This window comes from Lissotriton helveticus, chromosome 4_1, assembly GCF_964261635.1.
Source record: "Lissotriton helveticus chromosome 4_1, aLisHel1.1, whole genome shotgun sequence".
Lineage (NCBI taxonomy): Eukaryota > Metazoa > Chordata > Amphibia > Caudata > Salamandridae > Lissotriton > Lissotriton helveticus.
Window position 1 is genome coordinate 841,979,915 of NC_136063.1, and position 14,022 is coordinate 841,993,936.

The following is a 14,022-nucleotide window of genomic DNA, read 5'->3' on the forward strand; positions in this document are numbered from 1 at the left end:
CCAGGTCTCCTGATAAAAATGATACCTCATTTGTGTGGGTGGGTGGGTATGCGAAGCTGGCTCTGTATATGGTATGCCAATAATTAGTTATATCGTGCACAGAGTCCAGAGATTCCCCCCAGAAGTATACAGGGCTCGATGTAAACCCAAAGTACTCTCTTTGTGGTAGTGTGGTTGAGCCTCCTTACTTACTCTGGTTCAGTTTTCAGTGCCAATGAGATATTACTAATGTTAATGTAATGGCTCAGTCGGCTCTCCATCAAAAACATTTCCAGCTGATCTCTTTAGCAACATCCTCTTAAAGAGCTCTTCAGCTTGCCCCACCAAAGCAGTCAACAGCCACTTGTTGGCTACAAGAAGTGTTCAAAATGGCCTATGTGAAACTGATTGTAAGGCCACATTACCTTGAACTCGCCAATCTTTCTAACTACTAACCTATATTCAGTGACTTATTATTTGGGCAAATAGTGCTATTTGTAGAAAAAAGTAATCTTCTCATACTTTCAAACCGTCTTCTTACGAGACAGCCGCATGGAAGCTGCTTTACCTGCCAAATGGGATGATCTTCAAACTACTGTTGACTCAATGAAGTAGTCGTATTGTTATTAGTTATTTTTTCTGTGTTTTATACTGTCCATTGACATAAAGTGGTGCAGGGCATTAGTGTGCAAGGAACTGGATAGTTCCCTTTACTGACAGAGCCCCCAAAATTTCAGTTCCTCATTTCTATGCACAATTCAATTAAATCTCCGGGGTACCTCAAGGCTCGCTCATTGCCCTCTCCCTCATAGCTATTTTTCTTCTCCCTCTGCCTCACTCCATGTGCGGAAGTCTAAAATTAATAATGACACAAAGCAGTCGGGTTATAAGTGTAGCTTTTTCATTCAACAGCTGTGAGGAGGAGCCAAGTGGCAGGGTGGACTTGCTCACGTTATGGAAGTTAACTTGAGGAATTACAGATTACAGCACATATTGTTAAACTGCACAAATTAAACACCGCTCAGTGCAACTGTATGTAGTTTATAATCCTTTACCCACTCATTAATCAGAATAAGATCTTTGGCTATAAATGGGCATTGATTTATGAAATAAGCAATTGAAGCATAGCATCAGCTTGTCACAAACACATGTGACAATTTAATTTGTCAAAGTCCTGCAGTTACAGCAATAGTGCAGACAGTTCAAGTTCATTTAGAGGCGAACAGGCCTGTACACCATCTGGCGGCTTGCTCCTATTGAGTGTCGCAAAATAAGGCTTGATTCAAAGTGGATTTCACATATAGCCTCCTATGCCGAGAACGATTCCCTCGGATCTCTATATCTAAGCCATGTTTGCCACTTAGGGTAGAATCATTGTTTCTTGTTGAACAAAACCAACTCTTACTGGAGCTTGTCAGTGGTTTTGTAATCTACTTATTGGTTTCCAGCATTGCAGTCTGTTGTAGATGCAGCAAATGGAGATGATTGGAATTTTAGCCTTGTGCATATATTTGGCCTAGGGGATTATCCAGTGAATTTGTATTCAGTTAACGTTGGTCGTGGGAAATCTCTTCTGTTGCGTTTGTGCCTTGCGTGAACTATTACCTAACTGTTAATTGGTTAACGTTTCGGAGCTAGATGACCTCAAATGTTCAGTGGCTCCTTTAGTCTGTGAACTGCAGGCAGAACATCGGTTCAGGGGAACTTTAAATAGCTCTGTTCAGTTATGATAAATTGTGTTCATCTTTTATACGGCAGGCCTCGAAAAATCATAACTTAATTAGACTTGCAGGACTAGTCACTTAAATAATCTACTCCACCTAATTATAATCTTCTTGATCCATAAGCTGGTTTCAAATTATGTGATCCTGGGCAAATATTCAAATTCATTGAGCCGCCTTTATCACATATGGGAGCACCTTCAGATATGTGAGTTCAGCATATGTGCTGTACAAAAAACAATAGACTAAACTTTATCTCCTTTTAAAATGCAAATCCAGCCACATAAAAGTTACATATGATCATTGACTTTCCTCTTAGTTCATTAACCGCGTTGTCATAAGGTCGGAGGCAGGAATGTTTCTCAAATCATGTTTAAAAACTATCACTTTTAATAAATTCATACCTGAAGCATGAAATAGTAGCACACTCATTTGCAATCAGCAGATTTTCCATTGAAAAGGCCACAACACTTCCCACTGACATGTGGTTTTACTGTTAATACTATATTGTGCACAATGTTTGGAAACAGAGTTTCTGCAAATATTTGTCATTTGCTCATTTCTAAGTAAAGTGTTGTGATTTGTTTTGATCCTATTTAAGTCTTTGTCTTCACGCTTCTAAATTGCAAACGCATTTCTTTTTTAACTCTGGATATATTTTGAAATATTTGTGCTATTCATTTAACAAGCTGTTTAAATGTTGTGTTAGCAAAAAACCTGACATCTTACAGCCTATGGTTTTACATCGATTGTCAGACAGCTCACTTGACAAAAACTTCAAACTGTAATGAGAGAACAAAAACGAAAAAACATTTTCCAGGATTGAGCAACAGTTTGTAAAAAGACAAACTGACATATGACCTCTGTCCTTGATCAGACGGAAAATGTGCCAAGATAAAAACGGGATTTAAATGCATCTTTATTGTTTATTCACTTTCTGAATGAACAGAACACCTGCTCCTTCCAGCTTAGATTCACTCGCCAGAAAAGACGAGTAGGTGCTAAAAATAGCTTGACCTGATAAAATCTGACTCGCCATAGCGAGTGGGTGAGTAGATTTTTCGAAGGCCTATAATACTTGGGGACATGCTTTTGTTTGCTTCCCTCAGGATATAGAATGGAGTATCACAGCCTCAGGCGATGTTCAAAATTAGCCTATGTTTCATGTCTCTCTTTTCGTACTAAGTGTAAGAAGCTGGCTTTGTTTATACTATACCAAAGTAAGGTATAGTGTGCATAGAGTCCAGGGAGTCCCCAGAGGTATAGGAGAGGCTAAATTAGGTAAGTACTAACCGCTCTCCTTGTGGTAGTGTGGGCGGGCAGTTAGGCTTATCCAGAGGGTGTTTCTAATCATTTAATGTTTTTGCTCGATCAAGACTGAGGGTAAACTCTCAGATTGGGTAAGTATTAAAAATGTATAATTATAATTTATTTCTAGAACCAAGCAGGACTAGGAACAGGTAGGAATAATATACTTTATAATTGTAAACCTTTACACAGAAATGAAATTGATGATTGCTTTGCAATTGTTATAGGTTAGAATGGTTTTAAAAAGCAGGTTATGTTACATAGTAATTACTTTTTAGAATACTTTTTGATTACTTTCAGATTACATTGATTACTGGGGGTGGTATGCCTAGATATCACTACTAAGAATCTCGCAATACAAGGTAAGTAAGACTTTTCTTGGGTTGAGTTATAGCAACTATTTTTCCCAATACAAAACAACAATTCAACACTTAAAATATTTTAGGCCCAAAATCTCATAACATGGGTTCCTATGGGGAAAAAATCGGTTTCAGAGGTAAGGTGACGTCTTGCAAGTGAGAGTTTTGGTGGTTAGGACCAAGGTTCCCCAAGGTCTAGGTAGGCACTAAAGTTACACCAACAGCGGCACTGGGGCGGCTAGATGCAGGGGTCCAATGTTAGCCAGTGGGGCTAAGTGGGCCTTTGGTTAGGGACTGCTTACGAGCAGGCCACTCGGGTGTGGGAGCAAAGCTCCTGTGGTTAAGGTCAGCACTGCAGGGGCCAATAATCAGCACAGGAGCTGCACCACCAGCGGCACTGGTGTGGCCGGGTGCAGGGTGCCAAGATGAGTTCGGAACCATTTGATTCTCAATGGGGACCTTCAGTTCTGTAAAGTTGCTGCATGCTCAAGCAGGGAGACTTCCTGAAGGCGACCAGCGGGTGGATAGGTAAGTTGGGTCCTTTGGGGATGCCTGGACACTGTTGGGTGGGCCACCCAAGGCTGTGGGGCATCGAGTGAAGGGGTGTCTTTTGGCATCCGTTTTCTTTACCAGTCCCGGTCGTGGGGGCTGCAGGCATAGTCTTAAAGCTTGAGGTAGGTCAGGGATCACCAGATCAGGATAGCTGTGGAGACCTCCTCGTGGTGTTGGACCCGGGGCGTCGGGTGCAGAGTGGTGCAGTCTCTCCAAAATCCAATTTCTTGTCTTGAAGTCTTTAGCTTGAGCAAATCCGGTGCTCACAAGAGATAGAGTTCGCAAGATGAGTGCAGGGCAGGACCTCCGGGCGGCTGCTGGACCCGCTGGTTTCTTCGCTGTAGGCAGGTCGGAGTTGGGATAGGCCAGTAGGGCTGGGGCCAAAGCATTAGGTGTCCTCTTCTTCCTGGGTCAGCACAGCTCCTTGGTCATTCTTTCTTCTTCGAATCTGATGAGGCAAGGTTCATGGTTGCCCCAAATACTAAATTTAGGTATGTTTAAAGGAGTGTGCTGTCTGGACCAAAGGGTCCCTTCTGTGGGCTGAGTACACCCCCTATTATGCCACCCTCCAGTGGGAGGGGGCATGCATCTCCCTCTAATTATCTGAGTCCTGTCATCTCCAAGGTGGAGGCAACTGAGATGTTCTTCACCTCGTCCCCTCCCCCACCTGCAGGGTGGGTTTGGCAAAGGTGAGCACACCTCTCTTCCTGGCTTGGTTTTCCTGCCAATTCTGCCGCTCAAAGTGGGGACAGACTGGTGGGAGACAGTTGCTGGGGAATACAAAAGGCAGGAACAGCTCCCAAAGGCGACAGGCCTTTGAAGCTTCCCCTTCGTGCACCCAGCCCATCCTGGGAAAGGAGGCATGACACCTCTGCTTAGGATGGGCTTTGTTTCCGGGCCTCAGAGAGCAGAGGCTCTCCAATCAGGGGTCCAGAAAGCTGTCTGTTGGTGGCAAAAGGCAGGCAGCCATTCAGGAACCACACCAGGGCTGGTCAATTATCAGGGGGCATCTCTAAGATGCACTCTTGAGTGCAGGGGTGTGGAATTTAATAAAATATCTACTTGTCCATGGGACAGGTAGCTTCATAAATCTACTTGTCCTGTACAAAATCCACTTGTCCCTTTGGTGCCATAATGTAGTGCACCGTCAAAAATTGGCAGCACTCATTATATAAGAGCTCGGATAATAGCCTCTCTGGTTATGTCAGGCTCATAGTATAGAAGGATTTGAATACTAGTGATTTCTTTATTTTGCCTCTTTTCTGCAGATTTACCTATTCATCCTTTCATTCACCCACTGATATCTAACATTTCACCTTTACATTGGCTTCCATGCATTCTTTCATCAGCCTTTCAACATTCTGTTTGTCAATTCATCCATCCGCCCATCCATACCCAAATCTACCCATCCATCCCCAAACATATCCATCTCAGCCATCTGTCCATCCTTTTGCTCACCCATTCTTCCGCTCATCCATCAATTTACCCTTTTACTCATCCATCCTTTTACTTACTGATCCATCCACCCTGCAACCCATCTATCTTTTCACGCTTTCCTTCATCAGCACATCCATCGTCCATCCATCATCCCTATCATCCATCCTTTCACGCGTTCATCCATCTAGGAAGCCACACTTTCACTCATACTCACTCATCTATCTACCCTTTCACCCACACATCCATCCTTTCTCTCACTCACCCTTACACGTTAATTATGGGCCTTTGTCTGCCGAGTTGCAGACAGAAGAGGCTCATCAAGAGCTCCACCCCCACTGTAGCTGCTAAAGCGAGTGGTTCATGACGCCCTTGGGGCCCAACCTATCCTTCCAGCTCCAAATCTATCATTCAAACTCATCCATCCATCCATCCATCCATCCATCCCTCCTTCCTTCCATTCATACATCCATCCATCCTTTCGCTCATCCATCCATCCATTCTTTTTCTCTTCCATCTTTCACCCTTCCATCCTCCTTTCCACTCCTATCATCAACTCTTTCACTCATCCCTCCATCCATCCTTTTGCTCTTCCGTCTTTAACCCCATTCATCCTCCTTTTCACTCATATCCATCCTCCTTTTCACTCGTATCCATCCTCTCTTTCACTCATCCCTCCATCCACCGTTTCACTCAACTACCCACCCATCAATCTATCCATCCTTCCACCCATCAATCTATCCATCCATCCTCCCACCCATCCACCCATCTATCCATCTTTCCACCCATCTATCCATCTTTCCACCCATCTATCCATCTTTCCACCCATCTATCCATCTTTCCACCCATCTATCCATCTTTCCACCCATCTATCCATCTTTCCACCCATCTATCCATCTTTCCACCCATCTATCCATCCGTCCACCCATCTATCCATCCGTCCACCCATCTATCCATCCGTCCACCCATCTATCCATCCGTCCACCCATCTATCCATCCGTCCACCCATCTATCCATCCGTCCACCCATCTATCCATCCGTCCACCCATCTATCCATCCGTCCACCCATCTATCCATCCGTCCACCCATCTATCCATCCGTCCACCCATCTATCCACCCATCTATCCACCCATCTATCCATCCATCTATCCACCCATCTATCCATCCATCTATCCATCCATCCACCCAACCATCCACCCAACCATCCACCCAACCATCCACCCAACCATCCACCCAACCATCCACCCAACCATCCACCCAACCATCCACCCAACCATCCACCCAACCATCCACCCAACCATCCACCCAACCATCCACCCAACCATCCACCCACTCCATCCACCCACTCCATCCACCCACTCCATCCACCCACTCCATCCACCCACTCCATCCACCCACTCCATCCACCCACTCCATCCACCCACTCCATCTACCCACTCCATCAGCCATCCACCCACTCATCTACCCACTCCATCAGCCATCCACCCACTCCATCAGCCAATCATCCACTCCATCAGCATCCAGCCACTCTCATCCATCAATCCACCCTTTTATTCAACCATCCATCCTTTCACTCATCCATCCACTTTCACCCCATCTATTCACTCACCATTTGACTCCATCCTTTCACTCATCCATCCACTTTCCCCCATCCATCAATTCATTCACCCTTGCACTCATCCATAAATCCATTCTTTCACTCATCCATTCTTACATACATCCTTTCACTCATTCATCCATGTATATATCCATCCACCATTTCATGTTAATTATGAACCTTTGTATACACAAAAGGGGTGTAGAGTACACAAAATCAAAGCCACAAGACAAACGCAGGAAAATCCATAAATTGGAAAAAACTGCCCTCACTCACATACCGAAGTATGTGACATGCTTCATCATTGGTCCTGCTTACAATACGCCCTGTTGTAGCCACACTCAGGGCGGAGCATAAGGGAGGGGAAAAATAATAAATTCCACACAACGCTACAAATAACCAAAAGACACAAACAACACGTAACATGTAATGTGATGAAACCTGTGCCAATCACCATATGATTGAAATAAGTAGTGCGACAATAGTGCAGTAAATGGGAAATGCTAAAACTGATTTAGGGGTGCCAACTGAAAGAATTACTTTATTAGACTTTTTACTTGGTACCCTTATCAGGATTAAAAAGAGGAAAAATAGGATGGGAAATGTCTTGCTAGAGACTGAAAGATCCCTCAAGACTTCCCTCCAAACACTGCTGTGGTCAACATGTTTCGACTGATTTAATCGTGCCAAAATTGGTCACCCCGGTCTTCGTCAGGACTGTCGCCTATTATTTCACTAGTAGCCCTACCGTAGTCCGGTTTCGTGGGCCCCCCAGATATGAGCCGGTCAGTCTAGATCCATGCCCTTCTCGTTGCGTGTTGAGGCTTGTCCCAGAATACGGGAACACATTTACTGAGGGAAAAAAGGAAATGTCGTGGTGTGATATTAGCCCACAAAAGCCCTCTCCTTCCTTCCCCCTATTTTTCTCTATCTGCCATCTCATTCTGTGCCATGGTTTCTGTGATCACATTCCTTCTACTTGAATTGTGACCCAGGGCTATCGGCAAAATTCTACTCGATGGCCCGAATCAGTACATTAGTCTACTATAGTTTGTCAGTGTACATAACATTAGAACTGACTTTGTAACATCACCACCTATGCAAACATATCCCTGTGATACCCCACTGTGAACTCTGATCTGTTACCTTAGAAGATAAACCATGAAAAAATAAAATAAAGTAAAGTTGTTTGTTATATTACTCACCGAGTCCATTTAATTTATGAACTCGCACTGGTGCCCGGCGGGAGGGTCGCCCGAGAACACAACCTATATGCACATAGTTAAGGGGGGGGGGGGGGGAAGAAGAGAAAAAAGGAGTGTTACCTTTACGTCTCCCCTGTATTAAATTAGATACTAGCTCAAATATCGATCACGTTGTTTGCCCAGTCTCTACAAAGGAGTGCGACCTCCTCATACTATTTCTACCCTGTGAGAGTGGATCACCCGCTCCTTACTGTTCCGTGGGAGGCGTCCTTCCTCTGGCCCCGCTGTCCGTAACACCGTGCAGTTGAGGTGTCTGATTTCAGTACGGGTTAAAAGGCAAAGGAAGGCGTTTCCCGTGTTCTACGTGCTCGCGTCCCACGTGATGCAACATGGAGGCGCGTCACCCTTTGACTTCCGCTACACATTCCCGCAGTATGTCCTGGGAAGTGTAGTCGGATCGTGGCCCCGACAACGGAGAGTGTATATTGGTGTTAGTTTTCCATGATAATTTCATAAAGGGGTGTTCCTTATCCCGAAATTAAGGGAAGGAAACGATGACGTCCTATTTATATAAAAAATGGGGAATTAATAGGTGAAAATCTCAGTCTATCTTGCAGTGGTATTGAGGTTCAAATTACTTGACCCTACCCACTTATCTTGTTTCCTTTATTTTCCTATAGGTCCCGTTTTCATTACCAGCATGACTTAGGGAAGGAGGCAATGGATGGCATAATTGAAGGAGACTTACCATCTATAAAAGACAAAAAAATATATTTTCTCTATAGTAATAAGTTGAGAATAGGTAGAACCATCTACTCTATTGTATGAAAACACTCCCAACTGCCTAGGTGTAACAGGATTCACAATTGCAAATGTCTGAAACAAATCATATATCGGATGTTATCCTGTGATTCTATCAATTTGAAACAAAGAGTGCCTAATGAGCTGTTAGATGGGTACATATGGGTTTATTGTCTCGCCAGAGCCTGCCATGGTATATCATCGTTCAATCCAACTAGATGGCTCTTCAGACGGTAGACCCATCTTTGTTCAAATTGTAGCAGGAGTCTCTGTTCATCCCTTTGATTCCTAGCTGCTGGTACTTTCTCTATAACAGTCCACATGAGGGCCTTGATACTATGGCCTTGTTCCAAAAAATGTGCGGTAAGTTTGGTGTTTGATTTTCCGCATCTTATTGTACTGCAATGTTCTGTTATTCTCACCCGTACTTTTCTGCCCGTCATTCCCACATACATTTTTCTACAGGGGCACATCAGCAAGTAAATTACCCCCTGAGAGTTGCAATTCGTATGTGACCTCTGTTCCCATGGTGTTTGAAGTCCCAGATCCAAAGAATGTGTATTCTTCGTGAGGTGACATATACTGCATGATCCACATCGTGTGTGGCCTGTGTATGAAGGTAGGCCTGTCACTGTAGTCGTGGGTCCTGGTAGCCTTAAGTTCTTGGGTCTCGTGTGTATTAACAGGTCTTTTAAATTGTTACTCCGTCTGAATGAGAAGAGAGGCGTCTCTATATTCATCCCTCCTGAATTCAAGACCTTCCAATTTTTTAATACAAGGCGTTTCACCTGCTGTGAGGCCGTATTAAATGTAGATACAAAGACAGGTTTTTTGGTTAGAGGTCTAATGGTCTTGGAGAGTAATACGTCCCGATTGGTATTGAAGGCTCTTTTTCTGGCTTTCTTTATAACCTTGTTAGGATACCCTCGTTGATGTAGTTTTCGTGTTAGATTGTCGCATTCCATCAAAAAATCTGCTCTGTCCGAGCAGTTCCGACGTAGTCGGAAAAACTGGCCAACTGGCAAGTTCTCCCGTAGTGAACGGGGATGAACTCTCAAACGCTAATAAAGCGTTCTTGTCAGTAGGCTTGTGGAATACCTTGGTTTTAAGGCCCCCCCCCACATGGCTCTATGACTAGATCTAGGAATGGTAAACTCTCCTTTGTGACAGTAGAGGTAAAGTGAAGGAAAGGATTCTGTGCATTAAGCCATTCTAAAAACAGATCCACTGATGTTCTGTCACCCCTCCAAATCACCAAGACGTCATCAATGTAACGTCGCCATAACCTAAGGTGGGTGGCCCAAGGTCCATTGATGTCTAGGATGGTCAGTTTTTTGAATGCCCCCACGTAAAGTCCAGCTAGGCTAGGGGCAAATACACTCCCCATAGAAGTTCCATGGGTTTGAAGATACATTCTCCGTTGTCGGGGCCAAGATCCGACTACACTTCCCAGGACATACTGCGGGAATGTGTAGCGGAAGTCAAAGGGTGACGCGCCTCCACGTTGCATCACGTGGGACGCGAGCACGTAGAACACGGGAAACGCCTTCCTTTGCCTTTTAACCCGTACTGAAATCAGACACCTCAACTGCACGGTGTTACGGACAGCGGGGCCAGAGGAAGGACACCTCCCACGAAACAGTAAGGAGCGGGTGATCCACTCTCACAGGGTAGAAATAGTATGAGGAGGTCGCACTCCTTTGTAGAGACTGGGCAAACAACGTGATCGATATTTGAGCTAGTATCTAATTTAATTCAGGGGAGAGGGAGACATAAAGGTAACACTCCTTTTTTCTCCTTTTCCCCCCCCCCCTTAACTATGTGCATTTAGGTTGTGTTCTCGGGGGACCCTCCCGCCGGGCACCAGTTTGAGTTCATAAATTAAATGGACTCGGTGAGTAATATAACAAACAACTTTACTTTATTTTATTTTTTCATGGTTTATCTTCTAAGGTAACCGATCAGAGTTCACAGTGGGGTATCACGGGGATATGTTTGCATAGGTGGTGATGTTACAAAGTCAGTTCTAATGTTATGTACACTGGAAAACTATAGTAGACTAATGTACTGATTCGGGCCATCGAGTAGAATTTTGTCGATAGCCCTGGGTCACAATTCAAGTAGAAGGAATGTGATCACAGAAACCATGGCACAGAATGAGATGGCAGATAGAGAAAAATGGGGGGGAAGGATGGAGAGGGCTTTTGTGGGCTAATATCACACCACGACATTTCCTTTTTTTCCGTCAGTAAATGTGTTCCCGTATTCTGGGACAAGCCTCAACACGCAACGAGAAGGGCACGGATCTAGACTGACCGGCTCATATCTGGGGGGCCCACGAAACCGGACTACGGTAGGGCTACTAGTGAAATAATAGGAGACAGTCCTGACGAAGACCGGGGTGACCAATTTTGGCAAGATTAAATCGGTCGAAACATGTTGACCACAGCAGTGTTTGGAGGGAAGTCTTGAGGGATCTTTCAGTCTCTAGCAAGACATTTCCTATCCTATTTTTCCTCTTTTTAATCCTGATAAGGGTACCAAGTAAAGTCTAATAAAGTAATTCTTTCAGTTGGCACCCCTAAATCAGTTTTAGCATTTCCCATTTACTGCACTATTGTCGCACTACTTATTTCAATCGTATGGTGGTTGGCACAGGTTTCATCACATTACATGTTACGTGTTGTTTGTGTCTTTTGGTTATTTGTAGCGTTGTGTGGAATTTATTATTTTTCCCCTCCCTTATGCTCCGCCCTGAGTGTGGCTACACCAGGGCGTATTGTTAGCAGGCCCAATGATGAAGCATGTCACATACTTCGGTATGTGAGTGAGGGCAGTTTTTTCCAATTTATGGATTTTCCTGCGTTTGTCTTGTGGCTTTGATTTTGTGTACTCTACACCCCTTTTGTGTATACATCTGAATTCATATGGGGGCCTGGGGCAGTAGAGTTACAAGCCCTCACCCCTTCTTTGTGTAGAATAATTATGAACCTTTGTCTGGACCTGAAGAAGGAGGCCCATTAAGAATTCCACAGCTGCTCTAGCTGCTACAGCAGTGTGTTAAGATGGCCCTGGTGCACGCACAAAGTGAGACGAGAGGCCCAGTGCAAGGAGAGAAATAAGGGTGCGCCTGAGGATTGTGCAGGGGCTGCATGGGAAGGGTGAGGGGGTCACAAGGTTAAAGACTGAGCAGGAGCCATGAGGCCCTTAAGGCAGCCTCTTAAATTCCAGTGATGTGTGTGTTTTGGAGCTGTGTCTTGTGCTCGAAGAAAATGAAAGGACCAGGGGAGGGCTGGCTGGAAGCAACACAAGAGCCTCGGGGAGAAAGCAAAAAGACTCTTACCTGACCGTGCTGTGGATGTTTTATATGGAGCTGCAACTTTGAGCTCTGCTCCATCATGTTGTTGTTCTGCTCTGGGGAAATTAAAGTGCAGGCCTCAGCTTTTGCATTGACCCTTTCAGTGCCGATAAACTGCTCAGCGCTCCTTATTTACTGGCTGTGACCAAAAGGGTTGAACAGCTGGGCATCAGATTACTGTAAGACTGTCTACTTGTCCTTTGGACAAGTTAGAAATTAAAACCTCTTGCCCTTGTTAGAAATCTAGATGTCTCGGGCGTCGGGAGATGGGAATTCCCCACCCCTGTGAGTGCACTTTATATTAAATCTCACTATGTCATCAGTGTGGGTTTAATGGACTGAAGTTTGCTACCAAACTTCCCAGTGCTTAGTAAAGCCATGGAGTTCGTAATGACCAACTCCCAGACAATATACTCTTCTTGGATTTAGTACACTTACAATGTCTAAGAATGGACTTAGACACTTTAGGGATACAGGGCTCATGTCACTGTACCATCGCCTGAGAGCTAGTGCACCCTACTAGAGGGGTGATTTACATAGGCCTCAGGCAGTGGGTTGCAGGCCACTTGTCTTTTCTCTGTACCAAAACACGCATCCTCCTATGGCGGGGTTGTTGGTGTTAAGGTACAGGTTCTCTAAGGGTTGGCAACGTAGGGGCTGGAGCCCTTGGAGGCCTTACCTGGTCAAAGTGGCCTTTGTACGCATGGTACCTTTTTAGAAGCAACTAATCTGTGGCCAGAGATGTGCCAATTGTGGGTACAAAGGTACAGTCTTGGGAAAGAACAGGCCCAGGGAACCTGATTGGCAGGGACGCAGGGCACATCAAGTCATGTTGTATCAGATGCCCGTCATAAAGTGAGGGGTAACCATGCAAAAAGGGGCACTTGCCTACACTAAGGAAATGAGATTGCGTGTCTTATTTTTGTTTGGTCAATTGTTATTTGCCACATCCTGTTCATAGGTCACTTGGTAGTTCAGTGAAGTTTGAGTCAAGTGTGGGAGCGTTTTTGTAGCAAGGAAAAGATGCACAAACGAGTTATGGGCACTTAACCAAATACAACACTTCTGTTCCCTACCATTTGTAAACAGAATAAGTCTTGGAGAAGGAATGTTTTTTCAACTTTTTTCAGAACCTTAGGTGATTCCATTAGAGCAACAGCACGGGTTGAAATGTAGTTGATGCATATGGGACATTTGTTTCATGGCCTCTACAGCTTTATATTGAATGATGCTTGTCTTTTGAGCAATGCTGTAACGTTATGTAGACGAGAATTTAAATGCACAATCATATTTTAGAAATTTGTTCAAACAATGAAGCTTCTCAATGAGGGTGGCGTAATGTTGAGCTGCGCAGTATTGCAAGGTTTGTGCGGAGTAAATGTTGACAACATATTTCTGCCCAGGATGCACTTGCCATGTACTTCATTTACTGAGAAAATGAACAGATTTGCAAGAGTTCAAAAACCCCTTGTGCCAATCTAATCACCATCCGAATCTCTTTTAGGAACTGCTGGCTGACAAGTATAGCAATCGGCAAATGTCCTTTGACATCTGCAGCTGTCAGTTTGTGTACCACTATTCCTTTGAGACGCATGAGCAGGCTGACCTGATGCTTCGGAATGCCTGCGAGAATCTCTGCCCCGGAGGATATTTCATTGGCACCACTCCAGATAGCTATGAGCTTGTGTAAGTGTTCCTTAATTGTGTT

At 44.5% G+C, this 14,022-nt stretch overlaps 1 protein-coding gene across 1 annotated transcript in view; it reads left to right on the forward strand.

Moving 5' to 3' along the window:
• RNMT (RNA guanine-7 methyltransferase) overlaps positions 1 to 14,022 on the forward strand; it is a 188,921-nt gene that overhangs the window by 76,721 nt on the left and 98,178 nt on the right. Inside the window, exon 6 of the mRNA XM_078687503.1 lies at positions 13,819 to 14,000. Within this exon, the coding sequence (XP_078543629.1) occupies positions 13,819 to 14,000 (182 nt within the window). The remainder of the gene's footprint in view (positions 1 to 13,818; positions 14,001 to 14,022) is intronic.